General features: G+C 38.1%; 1 protein-coding gene across 10 annotated transcripts in view; it reads left to right on the top strand.

Annotated features, from left to right (window-relative positions):
• The window catches only part of SOX5 (SRY-box transcription factor 5), a 297,069-nt gene that overhangs the window by 31,922 nt on the left and 246,392 nt on the right, over nt 1-18,755 (top strand). For 7 of the 10 annotated variants that reach the window (XM_056340467.1, XM_056340470.1, XM_056340476.1 and 4 more), the window contains exon 2: nt 5,580-5,811. In XM_056340467.1, the coding sequence (XP_056196442.1) occupies nt 5,580-5,811 (232 nt within the window). The remainder of the gene's footprint in view (nt 1-5,579; nt 5,812-18,755) is intronic. The other 3 variants (XM_056340473.1, XM_056340474.1, XM_056340475.1) reach the window with 1 other exon arrangement.

Here is an 18,755-nt window from a genome sequence, read left to right on the forward strand (position 1 = left end):
ACAACCCTCCACGCTGCTGCTGGAGGAGCAGATCTGCTCGTCGCGTCCTTGTGCATCTCTTCAGAATGCAGCTCTCTGCCTGTCTCTGATGCACGGGGCCGAGTCATTTAAACTCTACCCATGAGAAAGACTTAGTTTATAGCTGCCAGAGAAACTCAAGAGGTGAACATTTTCATGCCGATTCAGAAACTGGCTATGTGACTCCAGTCAGGCGCTGTCACGCCTAGTTATGGTGAGAAAACAACAATGCCTCTCTTGATAAGGGGGAAAAAAAGAAAGTCTTGCACAGTCAAAATTTTGACATACAATTTAAATCATCTCTCTACATCCTGTGGACTTGGAGCTGTCAAAAAGGCAAAGCCTGTGTTTGAATGGAAAAGCTTTTTATTTCTTTAAAAAGTGTACCAACTATAATTATCCATAACCATGCAGGCCTGTTTTAATGCTGTTTTATAATTACAGGTCTTAATGCTAGATTATACAAAGTCATTTATAAATAGTCAGAACAGAGGGACTTTGGGAGTTTTTAACCTGTAGATTGCTGTGGGTTGTGGCAGCTGACGGGATTTTGCCTGTGTATGTATGGGGTGAGCTGTGTAATGATTGATGAATCCCTTAATTAACTCCCAACAAGTTAAGATTTATGGCCTCATATCTTTTTCTCCTGACACATCTGTGTTTGTCACTTTTGAAGACATGGATAAGCCATTTCTCCAAAAGCTTTTGTGGGTATCTGAAATGTTTCTGAGGTATTTTGCTTAATGTAACAAGATTAGAGTTTTATGACATAAAATTTCATAAATTTTATGGCTTGAGCAATCAGATTGGGATGGATGTTGGTTGTGTGCTAGAGGGCACTATCTCCTTGAATACTGGATACAATTTTAGATTTATTTTGGGTATACAGTCTTGTATGAAATGAACTGAAACCAATGAACAAATGGAAATATAAGTGGGGACACTTAAATGAGGTTCTGTTAAAAATAATAATATTAATATTAATAATAGAACTGTGGAAAGACCACTTTTGTGAGCCACTGAACTCAAGAGGAATTTCACCCTCCCCCCCCCCCCCCCCCCCCCCGAACAAATTATTGTTATTTGGTTGCCTGAAATTATTTGGATGAAACCAATTACTTGTTGATGGCATGAGGAAACAATTCATGCGGACGTAGTGTAGCTCTTACTCTCTCCAGTGGGAAAATCCAGCCATGCTGAAGTCAGTCCAAAAACACTGAGATCAATAGACACAGGGTATCAGTTTAAGCCTACAAAGAGTCTGTTGTAAATTGAACGGGAGTAAAGAAATACGTGGAGAAGCTATTGTAAGATGAATCGCATCAAATATTTGTGGGATAAGACTGAGTTAGAAGAGTGAGATTTTACTTCCCTGAAAAAAAATCAACATTCTTGCTACCAGGAAAAGCATTTATTTAATGAAAATCTAACAAAAGGCATGTTTTTTTGCTGCAGTTTGTGCATACTAAGAAGCCTTTCCAAAACCAGAAAAAAAGAGTCCCTTTACAAGAAACCGGGTTGTATTTGAATTCATCACCATAACTAAATTGTCAATTCCATCCTAACCACTGATAAAAATCTGAGTGTGGGGGTACATTTCATCAGTCAAATGTGTCTCTAAAGTGGGCTGGGCACTGCCAGTGTCCCACTGTGCCTGAAATTTGCAGATTTAGATTGTCTAAAAAAATTACCATTTTGATATTTATATTCAGTAGAAATGATTAATGACAGTTCAAAATGCAAGTCTTCTTGCAGGTCTTAAGTTATGACAGATTTCATCTGTAGAAACACCCTTTTAGATTCAGAATCTGGTCCACTGTATTGCTAACTTTTCTGAGAGTTATATCTTGGGGATTTGTTGGTTTTTTTAATCCTATCCATAAGTTGATGTTTGAAGAAACTCTCTCATTGTAAACCTTCTTTCAGAGGGCTGTAATTGAAAGCCCTTCTGAATTTAAACTAGTTTGAGGAAAAGATCTTGAAGTCGTGTAAGTTGTAAACTGCCATATTATCACTGAGGGTAGATCCAGGATATTTGCAGTCCTTTGTGAAGATGGGATAATTCCAGTCCTTCATTAGACCTAGATCTGTTTAAAAGAGCTCAGTTTCTGTTAACGTTGTTACTCAGAATTTAGCTGTTTCCCTTTCGGCATTGTTTATAATGGGAACTCTAATTGCCTTTCAGATACATAATCTGTTATACCCTAGTATTAGCTTTGTAGGAAAATGAAGATGTATGAAAGGAAGAGAATTTAAGGATACACAATGTGGGAACATTTCAAATTCAGAAAAGGGACCAGTAAGGCTGTAGAAATAATGAAAGACCATCGGTGAATGAATTTACCTTATATCATGTTGTTTTCTGCTCATAAACCTATCAGAGATTTGGTCCTTTGGTGCTGTAGGCTTTGACACTTACTGTGCTTTTGGAAGATGTTTCCAAAAGTAGATATGAATTTATTTGTTTATTTAAATCTCCCAGGTTTTCTTGTGGAAATTTCCCAGCTGTTCATAAGGAGTAAGTAACTTCTGCAAAACTCTGTTGCTTGTGTGTGATGTTAAAGGAGATGATGAGATTTCCGAAGGGCCAGATTATGCCTCACTCATGTTCCCTATGGACAGAGCTACCTGAAAGCAAATTGCTGTTGTCGTCTGAGCTGTGTGACCCTTATCTAAGGTTGTGCATCAGTTTCTTTGAGTGTCTTAGTCACTTGGAAGACTAATGCAGATGAAATCCTTAACTTTGCTGTCCTAGCCATCTCAGCAGTTTTTTAGCCTTCTAGTATTGTGATCAGCATGTGGCTTGTAATTTAAACAGGATCTTTTAACAGCTGTAAGAGGAAGGAAACAGTTTCTTCTTCCCTCTCTAGTATCACTGTAGATTGGTTGACAATCCAACCCATAGGATTTTGGTTTAGATCAAAACCATAATAACCTCTGTTATTGCTCATGGAGGTGGTCACCTCTATTGCATTCCTCGCCTGTTTTTATAAATTCCCTGCAGAAAATGATATCATCCCTGTTGGGAACAGTGACAAGCAGAAGGCGATGATGGTCTGCAGCATCTTAACTGAACACAGTAGAGGAAACCATATACTCTCTTATAAAGTTAGCTGAAGAGCTTTATTTCAACATGATAGTCAAACTCTCCTTGTGAAGCTATGTGACAGTGTCTGGGTTATTCTGGGTTAACAGCAGTAGGAGTTTTTAACACAGTTTGGGTATACAGTATATAATACAAATCATCAATACAAAGCAAGGTGTCCTCTATGTTTTATTGTCAAAATGAATTGTAGTGGAGGCTTTTGTGGATGGTTTACAATATTTGCAGCCATCTTATGGAATATAAATATCCTGAAGTATAGGACGTTACTGTGGAATAATTGACTAATGATTTTGTGTTCTTCCCTTTTTTTTGCCAAAATTGAGACAATTGCTTAGTGCTGATTTTTAGAAAGAGAGATTTTGTACAAACCCAAGCTTCTATTGAAGCGTTGAAATGAGTAACCAAAATGTTACACTCAGAATCAATAGCAAATGTGTATCTTGGTGCAGTGCAATGCAGAATATGAATAATTCACAGTAACTTCGGGAGGGAGTTGCATGGTTTCTGCAGACGAAAAGCTTGGGATCTGTCACGTCAAACATAGCTGTAAAATGCTGAATTCAGTGGGCTAGTAGAAAACTGCCAGTAAGAGTCTATCTGGTGATCTCTGTCTTTATACATATGCTTCGCTGCAGACATGTAGGTGGGAAAGCCTAGAAGACAGAATTCAGGTAGGATGTATGAAGTGTTAGTCTGTTGGACTAAGTCAAACACTAATAGAAAATACAGATTGCTTCTCTATGTGCAGGCAATAGGTGGTGTTCAGAACAGGCGATGTGCAGCTGAGTATAGGTTCTGGTAGGGATTTTTTTGTCTGAGGTGGTTTTTTTGTTGTTTTGTTTTGGTGTTGGTTATAATTTTTTTTTAGATGTAATCTGACTTGGCTCCGGAGGCAAAGCTCAAAATGAGATCATTAGAAACAAAGTAAGTCCTAACAAAGGGCTGTTTAAAGTCACTGTTTGTTTTCAGACCCAGTTGACTGCTGCTAAGAACCATTTCGTGCTCAATATGCCAAATCGTATGGACATGCTCCACCTCACAGCAGCCCCACACATGGTTCAAGAGGCTGCTGGGCTTTTGAAATGCAGTCCTTTAACTGTGAAGTGGAAAATCAAAATGGGGTAATTAGAATCATAAATACTAGATTTTTGAGGAGGAGCAGTATTACTTCAGCCTGTCTTTTCAACTTTTACATACAATAGTCTTCAGTCACCTTGCTCATAACTTCCCATTTTCTGTGAATTTTTTCTGGTTTTTTTTTTCCTTTCTTTTCTTCTTTTGATTATGCCTATAGGATTTCTTATTTCTCATTCCACTCCTTATTACAGGTGCCCCTGCTTAGCGCAGTGCCCCATTATGCCATCCATGCACATGCCCTGGTTTTCATGAACAATGTTGCTGTAATTAATCCCAGAACTTGTCTGCATCTTGATACTTCACTGGACCACTCTACTTTAAAGACCAAGCTGGAAATATTCTGGGTTCAGATTGTCCTGTAAGATTTTCAGTAGTGCCTGGCTTGGAGGAAAACTGGATTTTCCAATGACATAAGGTTTCTTTCAGTCTTTCCAAAAGTTGAAGATATACACGTGCTGTCACAACAGTGTTACCAGACAGTTTAAAAAAATTTGAAATGTGGTCCTGAATTTTAAGTCAACATTTGTGTGTGGTTTTTACACTGTGCTCTATGTGTCTTTCTTGTATATCCTTTTTTTATATAGATACAGATGTAAATTAAATTTACATGTATTTTTTTCTGATCGGGCTATAGGTAGGAAGTATGGTATCTTGATAGCAAATCTTCATTCACTGAATGCAACTCTGAATTTGTGTTGTCAAAAAGCTTAGGTTATTGATTTCCAAATGTTTAATTGCTTAACTATCTCGGATCTGTGAACCTAAAAAGATTCTTGCAACATGACTGTAACACTCTGTTGTTCACATAGGTGAAGTTTTATAAACACAGACATTTTGGCTTGCTAGTAAGTTATTTTATTGTATTTTATTTTACTACTTTTTATTTTTTTTTAAATCAGTTATGGCTAAATACATGCAGATGATTATTCCTTAAAAGCTAAGTTGACAATAGTGTGTATCAGGAGACGTTCTGTCTTCTTACAGTCTCTTGCAAATGCAAAACCAGATGGGTATTTTTTTAAAGGAATTGCATTTCATTATACATTCTTCTTAGGTGAATTTTCATGTTTAAGAAGCCAGAATACAAGAGAGTGCTATATTAGTGTATTATTCTCACAACAAACAAGCCACTGTTCTGTTGCTACCTGCTTGGCCATTGTTCCCAATTGTGTATGCTTTGCAGTGGTATTTGGATGGTTTCCTGCTCTCTGCCAGCACAAAAAAGGCATTTCTGTTACAATGGCCCCTAACCACACAATGACGGCATTAAGGATTTATTTGGAGGTTTCATTATTTTCTCCTCTTTTGTTCCTTCCAGGATGTCTTCCAAGCGACCAGCCTCTCCGTATGGGGAAGCAGATGGAGAGGTAGCCATGGTGACAAGCAGACAGAAAGTGGGAGAAGAGGAGAGTGACGGGCTCCCAGCCTTTCACCTTCCCTTGCATGTGAGTTTTCCCAACAAGCCTCACTCTGAGGAATTTCAGCCAGTTTCTCTGCTGACGCAAGAGAACTGTGGCCATAGGACTCCCACTTCTCAGCACAACACAATGGTAGGTTTGCTAATGGTCTATTGTGCTTACATCCATTCTTTGAATTCTGCATCTACAGTACTTTGGCATCCAGATCTGTACTTTATGGAGTATACAATGCACAGTTACACGTACAGAACATGCTACAATAATGTGAAAGCTTTGACCTAGCTGGACTGCCTTTACCCTCCACTACAAATGCTAAATCACTTGCAGTGCAAACTCCACTTTTCCTCACCTTTGCCTGCTGGCATTTAGGGTGCTAAAATTTTTTAGCTACAGTGATGTGAGTTTGAAGTGTATGTGTTCAGCAAACAGTAAATGGTTTTGGAACACTGTAAGTGAGAGTCATGTTTGGCATGGTATCTGAAATATTGCCCCAATGCCAAGTTTATGCAATAGTAAGGCATGGAAGTCTGTATAAAGGGTAAAAAAAGCAACTTTGGATTTTGCTAGTTTTAAAAATTCATGTCTGATGCGTATATCACATGCCAGAGATACCTACAAGAAAATTTGCTGTGCTTGTGGAATTAAATCAGCGCACCACTTTTTCATTTATGAATTCCCACCTTTTTGTGCACTTTACAAATGACACTGTGCACTTAATTAATTACATTTAGCAGCCCATTGGAAGTCCAGGATTGGCTTTATCTAAAAGCAGACAAACATAAGAAACAAAAAGCAATGCTGTGTTCCTCACTCATGTCGAAGTGTCACTATTGTAACGTGACAAGCTTGGGCCCTTCATGCAGACTGTGGTGATATATATTTTTATAAAAGTTGAAAGGAGTAGGGAAAGGCATTGAAACACCAGGACTTGGGCACCTCGACAAAGCTGCCTGTTGTGAACACACTTACACAGCTCTTGCCTGTTTACAAATTGTAACTTTTCTGTTAGTCCTCCACTTTGACAAGGGCACTGACAATTTCACTTTAAGTGAAGATAATGAATGGACCTGTATATTTGAAGGCTTTTTAAAAAGCATTGCAAAATAGGTGATAGTGTGTTCTCATAAAACCCTGCAATAGCTCCATAGTGGTATTTAAGACCTTACAGCTCATGACACATACGTAACAAGCCCTAAGTAAAAAGCCTTAGGGATTATTATATCTCATAGGACCAAGTCAGTGGATATTCACTGAAGCTCTGTCCTAGACTAAGTAACTCACTGATTCTGATCCATTTTTCTTCCTTTTTCGTCTAATGCTTAAGTTCAAACAGTGGTTTGGAATATTTAATTTTACTTTGTGTTGTTGCAACTTCAAACGAAGGAAAAAGGTCACTGGAAAAATTACTCATGGGCAGGCACATCATTATCTTTTTCTAGCTTGTTTACTTCTTTATCATATGTTTTATGGAGTTGTATTTCATTAATATACAGTTCCAGCCAATGGGATGTTAGGGTATGTAACTGGTGTATGAGTTTTGCTGTATTTTTCCCTATTTTAAGAGAATGTATTGAAGATAGGGGGTTGTTCCTGACAACATTTAAGTCAATAGATAAACTTGTGATGACATCAGTAGTGTAGAATCAGACCCTAATGAAATAAAAACTCATTGTCTTCTAAGGAGCCCAGCAGGAGTATTTTAACTACACCTCACTGAAACACTTAACTGTAACTGATTTTAACTAACTTCTTTATTCATTTATAGTTTTTAAGACCAAGAAGTTTAGCTGATCATCTACTGTGACTTCCTGCTGTGAAGGCTACGTCTAACATGATGTCAAAGCAGTGTGTTCTGTCTCTTTTGTAATACAAGATAGGGAATTACTGCATGTTTTGGACAGCTTTACTGTAGTGGTGAGATGCATAAGCTTATCTGAAGCGTGTTTGCAGGGTTGTAGGGCCTCGTTTTGTCTTCGTGAATATTTAAGAAATCTGCTACTTTGTATGGACGTGACATTTTGGCAATACCTCTCTTTTAGTGAGGTGTGTTGTGGAAAAATCATCCTCCAGGTAGGTCAGAAAGGATGTAGCCTATACGTCTCCAGAAAGAAGTGATCAGTGTAAATGAGTAAAACATACATTATCACTTTCTGTGTTGTTGTGGCATGTAGTTATAAGAAGGAAATAAGTGAACCTATGCTTGGATGACTTTTAGATTACTTCATTTTGGGTGATTAGCAGTTACGAAAGGAATTTACTTTGGTAGCATTACAGAGGTAATTTTTATACTGTTTGAATTGATGTTCTATGCTATTTTACAGTCTCTAGGAAGCAAACCCAGGTTTATGCACATCTGCGCGCACCACCACGCAGTGCGGTCCAATACAGTTTTATTGATAAAGCTCCAGCAGTGTGCTTCACACTTCGTAATAGCTTGTCAGCTGTATTGCTGCATCTACTGACTGAGTCTGCAAGTGACTATGGAGTTCTTATTTTGCAGCCACATGCCGTCCTTAGCAGGGTACACCTTTACAGATCCCTGCCAAAGATCAAATGTACAGCCAGTCTGAAATCCTGTAGTGCATCACTCCGCTGCACCCCTCTAAAACATACTGCTTGATGCTGTATGATGAGTTGGCTGAGACTCTTCTCTGAAGGGATTCTTAGATAGCTATGGTATCTTTCTGTCTTAGCTACATGTACAACACCCATTTGGCTTACAGAACAATTTCAGCTGAGCAAAGCCACAGCCAAGGTATCTGTAAAAGGTATGGAATTACACAGCTTTGTCTCATCAGTAGTCTGCATAGCTAAATTCCTCTTGTCACCACAGCTGTCCCTGCCTCCTCATATTCTGCCTCTTAGCACTGGGTCATGAAGGGACAGTTAGGAAAACAATTTCAGCCTTGAGAATAATTTTCTTGGCCTCACTTTTCTAGCTGCTAATTGACCCTCTGTTTCATAGGTTACTTCCAGCTGTGCTTCCTTTTACAAGTCCTGCCAGCTGGGACATCCTAGGATCTTTAAGGTAAATGGCTGATTGCATCAGGGCGATAACTCAACAGTGTACCCAACTTAGAATTTTGAAAATTTACTGTGTTGCACTTTACCAAGTTATAACAACTGCCAGCTTGGAGACAGAGCTTGGAATGTTGGATAAATTTTTATAAAAGGTGGGCAAAATCCCTAGAAAGAAATCTTCAAACTTAACTAAAATTGGCAAAAAAGCTGCAAAACCCATCTTCCCATCAAAATGAACAGAGCATTTTGGAGGATGCTCGGACTACAGCCAGAGAAAGGCTAGTGCACTGGGCACAAATGGGAACTCAGGAGCCTCCACTGGAACATCAGAAAATGCTTTTTACTGTGAGGATGACTGAGGACAGGAACAGGTTGTCCAGGGAGATTATGGACTCTCCCTCCTTGGAGATATTCAAACTCCATCTGGACATGGTCCTAGGCAGCTGACTCTAGGTAGCCCTGCTTGAGCAGGGAAGTTGGACCAGATGACCTGCAGAGGTCCCTTCCAACCTCAACCATTCTGTGGTTCTGTGAAAGGCAGGGACAGCTCTATCCCAAACTCTCTTCCTCTTGATAGAATAAAGTAGATACTTACTGTAAGTAGGAAAGTTCTTCCACTAATAAGAAAAGAAACAATAATTTGTCAGGCTTAAATCAAAGGCTCAGTAGAAAATACAAGACAAATCATTTGACCTAAAATATATCCAAGAGCCCCCTTAGGACATTCATAGCAGGCCATAAGCTTAGTGGGGAAACGCTTGAGGATTACAGTATCAGTCAATACCTCTTTTGAAGAAACCTGTTAATGCTACAGTATTTGGATAGCACAGATAGTTGTTAGCTCATCTAACTTATGAGGGTTCATTTTGTGTATTCCTATTTGTCTGCCTTACCATGTTGCTTTTGCCACCTCTCAAGGCTACTGATCTCACCAGTGGTGTCTGTGTGCTAATTTCTGAAAATAAGAGATGCCAAGGTTAAAAGCACTGATTAAAGTATACCACAGACATGATACAGTGTGGTCAAATTCAGTCATTCTTCTTAACTGTAGAGTAACAATCAAATGCTGGACAATTTTTTTAAAAAATAATAAAAAAATAATAAAAAGGAAAGCTCTGACCAAAAGTTCAAACTGGTAAGATACAATTTTGACATTGTCCAGTTGTTCCAAACTGTATGACTGCACTGCTAGCCCACATTAGTCCAGCACTTTCAGTGGGATTTAGAATTAATTTTCAGCAGTGCTTTAAAATTGATAGGAAATACTACAGTGCACTGTTAAGTAGCTTTATTGTTTCACTCTAAAAAATGCTGCATTTCTGTGGTGAATGCAGTTACTCCTCTGTAACTTGGGATTAATATTAAGAAATTTTGGTCATATTAAGAATAACAGTACTACTGGTCAAAGAGCTTATCAACACATTGCTTCATGCTTTTCCTCCACTTGTCCAGAATAAAAGGGTGTTTAATGCCGCATTTGAATTCTCTTGTCACATACATCCTGGCCTGCACTTCACCTGTTGGTCTGGGTCATCAGCATGTGAATGGTATTGGATCAGAACAATATGCGGCTAGAGCACTTAGCCACTATTCAGAAGTTGCAGAGAGGATGGTAATCTGAATGCATATAGCTTTTTAAAAAGTCAAATAGGACTCTAATTATACTGAGCTAAAGAATGCCTATTAAAAAAAAACAACCACACACCACAGTGGTTTTAGAGAAATTTTAATTTCCAGTGTACCTTTGTGCATCAAGCTTAGGATAAGTTATTGTGATGGTACAATGCACAGTGTTGTGAACACCAGTGCCATTATTGTGCCAGCTCTAATAATGAGAATTTCATTGTTTGGGGAGCGCAGTCTCCTACACTCTAGACAAAAGTGTAATTACTTTTGAACGATGTGGAATGTGCTCAGTTTAATAGCACAGAGAATAGATTCACAAAGATTCAGATAAAGCTAGCTTGGAAGCCATATGTGCAATGTGGCAGTATGAAATTGTTAGCAGGCACCATAATTACAACACACACACACACACACACACACACACACACACACGATTTCAGTTTAAACTATAAACTGTTGTTTTTGTAAGAGATAGGTTTATCTGAACAATACTGGTTCAATTAAACCAGCAGAAACGGTGGTAAGTTTGCATTTGTCTTTTTTTGATGTTTTTTCTTTCCTCCCTTAATGGTAAATTGATATTTATAAGATGATGAAATCATATTGTTACAAACATTGCATTATAAATGTCATCACAAAAGTAGCATGTGAAAGCAGTTTGCACAGATACAATTTCAGGCTTCTATCAGAGTTTGATCTTTTCAATCTTTACACTTGTACTGTTTCAGAGAATGATTCTGTGGGCTATTAGGAAAGGGAACAAATAATAAAGAATCAGCCAAGACCCGTCAAACAGCTGTAGAAGTTGCCTACTGTGTCATTTAGTCCAGACCCTAGAAAACTCTCTGCAGTCCTTGAGAACCAGTTGTGATGAAGCCAGAAAAAGCTGTTGCTTCTCGTATCTGCATGAAAAAGTATCTTACATTTAAGTTATTATAACCTGCCTGTCCTCCTTGTCATGTTCTGTATTCTCCCAGCTCTCCAGTCCTGTCCCATCTGTGTAAGTAATACTTAACAGTATTAGCAATTACTTGCAAATTACTTGTTGTGCAGGTCCTATATAGGGCAGGTAAATGGGAAAAAAAAAAAAAAAAAAAAGTCTTCAGGTGAGACAGAGATCAAAGCCATAGCATCATTCAGAAGCATTATGCTAGTTTATGGAAGTTCCCTTGGTTTGTTCTACCAGTCTCTTAAAACAGTGGGTTTTGCTTACTTGTGGCTATGGAGGACCGGAGTGGATATACCATTCCAGCTGAAGTCAGTGGGCAGGAAGAATGAATGAGGTTTGAAATGACCCATCGGTGTTTTGGTCAGACTCTGAAAGGTCCAAAGGTTTGTTAGGGGATAATAAATAAGTAATGAAGTAAGAAAACATTATTTTTTTTCCCCAATCGGGAGGGTTAAAACCACATTTAAAACAATAAATTAACAAATCAAGACCATACTTACCATCCAGAAATTGCCTGAAATACCAGGGTGCAGATGACTGTAGTTTTTAAAGGCCATGAGGAGAAGTGGAAACAGCAGTTGTTTGTTTTTGCTGAAGATCATCTTACTGTGAAGCAGTCACGTTTTTAATGGATTCATTTGAATGCAGTTAAGCAGAAAATAATCAACAGAAAAGTAAACACCTTTGTTTTATAGAAGTGCTGGGAACTGTATGTATCCATTGTTTGCAAGTGATTATATGCCTAGGAGTAAATTCACTCACTTCATACTGGAAAATATCTTAATTTAAGCTTCTTGCATAAATACTAGTGAATTCAAGTGAATAGCTGAAAAATTTCACAGGAAAAGATAGGTAAAACCATAAAGCCCACAGTTGGTAGGAATATTTGAACCAGATGGTCTCTCTTATGAACTGTTAAGGGCACTATCAAAAAAGTATGTAAGCCTTAAAAGAAAAAACCCTTGATCATCTTTCTAGGCAAGGTAATCTGCCCTAGGACTTCTACAGTGGCCACAGTGATTTCATTCCAAATTAGTATCTCAGTCCGTGCTCCCTTCAGTAAGTAGCTCAGTTTGGGATTACACACACTTACTGAGATCTGCTCTGTAATTTCACTGAGGACTGTACATTTTTACTGGAAGTAGCACATTGGCATCAGCTCTGCCAGGTCAGCCTAGTGGTATGTGCAGCTTTCACTGCTTGGGAGTGCAGCAGCGTGCCCACAGCAGGACATTGTAACCAGTACCCAGAAGAGTGGGACAATGCTGTCTTCCAGAGGGAGGGGGGAAATCACGCAGATTTGAAACAAAATTTTGAAGCTACCGATTTGAGGAACACTGATGAAGATGAAGGCTAGGGTATGGAGAAAGACCCACCAGGACTTTTATAGCAGTAATATAAGGAGACTACGTTTCAGTGCTCCTGCTTCTTGATACAGCTTAGATTATAGCAGCATTGTAAAGAGACTACATTCCAGTGTTCCTACTTCTTGATACAGCTTTTGCTTTCAACAGTCAGCCCTAGGTGTGACATAACATAGGCAGAATTTATGGTATTTCCATCCTACCAGAACTCAAACGGTAGCTGTGGACTTCATATAGTTTCTCCAGTCCAGCTCCGTCACCTGTGGCAGTCTGCCCAGGTTTGTTCTGAAACGCTGCCTTTTCCTTGATGATAGTGAATCTTAACAGTGTTGCAGTGAGGCAGAAACTGTGCTGCCAGTTAAACACCCAGTTCTCCGTGGTTCTGGAAAAAGAAGGCAACAGAAGTGTAATTAAGTTTTCATGCTTTTCCTTTCAAATGATGAGGTTACCTCCTTTGGCCAAGCTTCTGCACTGCAAAGTTAGTGGCCTTGGGCTGGCAGTGTAACTACTATCACCATAGAGAGCAGCATCCCAGACTTCCATACTTTTATCTGACACACGCCTCAAAGCAAGGCATGTGGGAATCAAAGCTGTTGAAGTTTTGCCCCCTGTGTAGTGCAAACTTCTACATTCACATACCACCTTGACTCATTTTTGCTTCAGTAGTTGCCCATTTATTGTAGAACTTCCAGAACAGTTTCCCCATGTGCTTTCTGTCTGCTCCATATGCTTTTCGTATCCACCTTACTTCCTCCGAGCAGCTGGTGTGGCTTTCTCCCTTTCTTTTCACTGCAGGTGAGAAAGCCTTTTTCTCTATTTCCAGCTCTATAAGAACAATATTACTCTATCGCTTTCTGCCTGCTTGCAGTTGTCCTCTGAAATCTTTTTTTCTGCCTTGCCCATTTTCTTCCCCTGCTTGTAGTCATATTTAACTTAGTCATTTTTATTATTTAATCCATTCTAAACCCTTTTAGTAAATAGCTTATATGAAGACATTGCACAGTAAAAGAAAGTATTGCACTGTTTGCTTGGACAGAATGTCAATAAACTAGAGGATGGTTGTTTTTTGATATGCAGCTCTACTTTCAGTAGAGATATACCAAAACTGAAATGCATTGTGAAGTATTAGTCATGGTTTCTTGAATTTCAGGGTTGCAAGGAATCTCTGTGATTATCAGCTGTGGTTCCTAGAAATGCCAGAACCTTCTGCTACACTCAATATACACAGTCATGTTTTACAATCTCTTCTCTCACTATCAAATGTTTGTGTGCGTAGTTAGGATGTAACCCATTGCAGTGACAATTTGAAGCATTTCTTTCTTTTCTGTCCTTTAAATGGTTGAGTGAAATGCTCCATCATGGTTTTTTACCTGGTCTCTTTAAGTACGTTTTCTCAGGTTATACAAACTTAAGCTGGATTAGGCTGTGCCAAGGCCGGTTTCCTTGCACTTGATTTTTCTTGCTGCTGCTAATGCTTTTGCAGATTGGCCAAAAGTAATGATGGTTGTGAGTGGTAATTGAAAATATGGCTTCGGGCAGTTACTAGCATTTAAAGTGTCATGTCATTCAGTTATGTTGTTTTTTTTCTTTCATGGAGCTAACTACTTCCTCTTGTCTTGAGTATATCAGTGAAATATCACCACCTTCCCCACTGCAATAAAGGGGTTTATTAATTTTCGCTAGAGATTCATGGCTGGAGAAAAACCTGTGGTAAAACATACTACAGATTTCAGTATGTGTTTGCTTAAGTATGGGCATCTAACATAGGTGGGTCAGCTCCCAAGGCATGTGCAGAAACTTCCCTACAGGAGAAGATTGACGTGTTGCAATGTTTCTGGACTAACCAATGTTCCAAAGTGTTTCAAGGCAATTAAATGGAGGAAACAAACTTTCTTAAGTAAAAAAAGAGTCCTTTATGTCTGGGGTAGCAAGCTTGTCTGAATAGTTTGGCCAGCCTCATTCCAAATTCTCTTTAACACTGTGAAGTTCTTTCTTTTTTTCCGGTTTAGGTACAGTTGTGTGACCAGATAAGGCATTTTTGCTTTTTGCAAAGGAGAAGTAGACTTGATGAATCCTGCGAATTTAGCATCACTAGATAAACCAATGGATGTAACTGAGTGGAGTTTGTGCCCAGTTTAACGAAGGATAATTTTTGTCAAAGCAGTGTAAACAAGACCGTCATTATGCATGGAAAGAGTCTGCTTCAACATCCTTTTCTTATACGTTTTTAAAACTGAATCCACCCCAAGGAAAAAAAGGGCTGTAAAGATTAACTTTTTGTAGTCTGTACAGGCAACAGGCAAATTATATGGATTGTCCGAAACATAGACCAATAAAATCTAACGTCAGACTGTTATTATCTTTATTTATATTGTACTCAGAACATGATTTATTTTTATAGAGACAGAAAAAAGAAACATTCCTGCCCGAGAATGCTTAGCTTATGACCCTGTTCCTGCAAAATAATCTGGTTGATTAGAACCTAATGCTGATGGTAGCAAGAGGGAGGGAGGGAGAGGTCACTGACTGTAACTCCTTCTGCACATAGCTTTTTGTGGGATTGGAGTTTGATGACACAAAAGAAGAAATATTGTAGCAAAAGGTAAAATGCTTCTGACATCTCAAGTCTGAATTACTGTGGTAGAGTGTTTGTGTATCTATACGCTAAGTCGTGTCAGAAGTGGAAGCCTGCATTACTTAATACTGGTAGCCAGAAATAATACAAAATATCCATGTTTCAGACCCTCCTCTATGTTGATATTTAGATTGAATTTAAAGTGTGTGTTTCATCTCTGAAACTGTAAGTGAAACTTCCCTCTTTCTCATTCTTTTTATTTGAAACTGCTGCAGTTGTAATCAGGAGAGTTGTGCAGGTTTGGATCCGTCTGTGTTTAAAGGCAGTGGCATTTGCTGAGGTTAGCATCAGGATCTGTGGGTCTCCAGAAAACAACCATATACAAATGCAGAGCTTAGTGGATTTAGACTCAGTAGGTGAGAGTTAGTTTCGTTTCTTTTATAATTTTCAGTTAAATCTATGGGGGGCTTTATGGTATACGACAGCAATCTCAATAGTAAATTTCTGTTGATTATAGGTCTCTTGGTGCAGTAAAAGAACATTTCGGCTTTCTGTCATAGAGGAAGGAAGTTAGCATACATGTGGTCACTAACACATAATGCAATGTCATGTCAATCACGGTGTCACTTTTGGTGTGAGGTTTCAAGGGTGAGGACTGGTCAGACTAAATGCTTGCAAAGTGTATGTCCAGAGGTAAGCCAGTAACTTCAGTTTTAACTTCATGGTTACTGGAAGTAAATAGGGAATAGCGGAGCGTGATTCATTTTGTCCTAACATAGCTTCTAAGTAGGTCAGAGAAATCACACCCTAGAAGTGCCTATTTTTCTTCATAGGTTACAACTGGAGCTTAGGGTGGTAATCTCAGCTGTTGATCCCTGTAGTTTAGAAAATGGTGGTTAGATAACTTCAACCAAAAAAGCCTTAAGTGAGTGGTAATTGCCTGGCCTGAGAATTTGCTTTTTTGTAAATAAGTATTTGTTATATAGTGCTTAGTTCTGTTGGGAATATAAAGCATTCTGTATCTCAGAGCTCAAAACACTCAACTCACGTGAGTTTGTGTCCTGTGTCTGTCTGATGTTAGAGTATAAGTCAAAGGTGTATTCTTTACTTTGATAAATATAAAATCTTCAAATACCATTTTTAAAATTATTATTCTTAAACTTACATTGTCTTGACACAGACAGTAATGAACATGGAGTGTGAGGAAAAGCAGATTGATCATTCACGATAGTTACATGTATAAGACTTGTTTAAATTCTTTTAAAACCAATTTAATAAATTCTATTGGAAAACAGTTTTCATAATTTTATGTATCTACAAGCAGAACTGAAAATAGTGTGATGCAGTTCTGAAAAGAATACATCTGTGGTAGATGATGTACTTTTCCTGTTTGCTTGTGGCCAGTGTAAACTTAGCTTTTGGGCAGAGACCACAGCTTCAGTTTTGAACCTGTCAACATGAGTATTGGGTAATATATTGACACAGGGCCACAGTGAATTCTCTAGTTTTCCATGTGTGTAAACTAATTTGATTGAAATCTTACTTTTATATTTAGGGCCTGTATCTTTATTTTGCTCTATAAAATACCACAAACAGTTGATGGACTCTGTACTTGTAATTTCATAAATATTAATAAAAAAGGCCAGTTTTCAGTTTACTGGGTGAAGTTAGACTGTATTCCCACCTTTCCAATTGTTCATTTATCGTTGGCAATTCACTTCTCTTGTTTGTGCCTTAGTTTATGTGCTCCTACAATGGAAATTACATTTGTCCTTCATCCATGATGGTCTATGGTCTATTAGTGTTTCCATACTCATGGAGATTCTTGAATGCCATGCAGTAAGATTGCAGTTTAGTTCACCAAAATTTAGGCACATAAAAGTTAGGTGTCTGGGTTGTCTTCACAGGTTAAAGATAACCTCCCTCCTAGAACAACCTACCCAATCTTAAAATAAGCATGTAAGACAAGAAAGTTGAATTACCCTATGAAAGTGCTTATCTATTGACTATAGAGGGAGCCTTGATGACTAATTCAAAGTAGATGTCTGGGGCTAAAATTAGGTGAGAGTAATCCCATTCACAGTACACGGTGGAGTTAAAGAAATAACACACATTTCTGTATAAATATTCTCTCATACTTTTGTAGAAGTAACCATGTGCAAGTTCAACTTTTTTGGGGGGGGCTGTGTGTGAATATTCTAGCGGACTTCTTTTTTAATCAGCACTGATGGTATTTATTGGGGGTTATAAGATTTGAATGTTCCCTGAAAGCAAACTTTTTATCATCTATCCAGTCAACAAAGTTAAGTTCAAATAATAAATTTTACTCTTACATGTACAGTTTGAAATGTGCTGGTTAGCTGTTGGAGAACAGAGGCATCCAACACATCTTTAAAAGGCTATTTTGAGAAGATTATCTCAATACTGAAAAATGGCATTGATTCCAGTGGTTTTCCCCATTTTAAATTTAGGGAATTACTTCTCAACTACTGTTAGAAATTTACGTGCTTAATAAAGCATTTGGCATTCTTACTATCAGCTGCAAAGAATAACAAATTTTATTATTAATTTTAATTCAATAAAGAGAATACAGTGTATGTAACCTGTTGAGTCCGAAATACTTGGTTTAGCCTTGCTCGGTCATTTTTGTAGCAGTACTGGCAAGTCCAAATAGTATGCATAGGCTTAGTAGGTAGACCTAGCATATTAGTTAAGAAACTGTAGTGAAGTTCCAGTCTTATTCTGTAGAAACCTGTTTGCTTTGCTTGTTTTAATTCTATTTATGTCCTCATCTATGTTTAATCCAGAAAGTGGATATATATACATGTGCACAGTTTCACATTTTGGCACGTTATTTGGTATATTGTGTGCTGTGACTTGTATCATGCCTGCAGGCCATAGGAAAACGACACAAATTAAATGTGAAATAGAGAGGAGACATAATTTAAAACTTGTATGTTCTAGAGATGCAGTATGGCATATGAGAGTTGCAACATATTGAAAAAAAATTCACCCTATTTCCCCAACAAGAAGACCAGGTTTTCAGCTGTGCAGGCTGCTGGAGACACAGGCAGCTTTCTTAGCTGTTTGCTTGAAATAGCTGTCGCTGCATTTTATTTGAGGCAGTATCATGACCACTGCCACACATGCTCTGTCTTCTTTTCATTCCTAAGTACACAGGTCAATGTTCTCCTCTGCCTTCTTCTGTGATTCTGTAATTATATTTATTTTACATAGATATGTGAGTTCCCTTTTCCCTTTTACATATGTTGTTTTGCTTCATGCTGAGAAAACTCCACAGCCTGACAGGGCGCTTTTTTTTCTTTTTCTCTCTCTTTTTTTTTTTTTTTTTTTTTTTTAAGCACTCCAAATTCTATCCAGCTTTAAACTCTTATGTTTATAACCCTGAATATCTCTAAAATGTCTTTACCTAAAACACTTTATGGTTTTATTACCAGGTTTATGCCAGTAATAATATTCACATCAGCTTTCTTAGGGATAATCTTTAAGCAGAACCTAGCAAGAAAGGCTTTGAAAACTA

Source organism: Falco biarmicus, chromosome 5, assembly GCF_023638135.1.
Source record: "Falco biarmicus isolate bFalBia1 chromosome 5, bFalBia1.pri, whole genome shotgun sequence".
Classification (NCBI taxonomy): domain Eukaryota; kingdom Metazoa; phylum Chordata; class Aves; order Falconiformes; family Falconidae; genus Falco; species Falco biarmicus.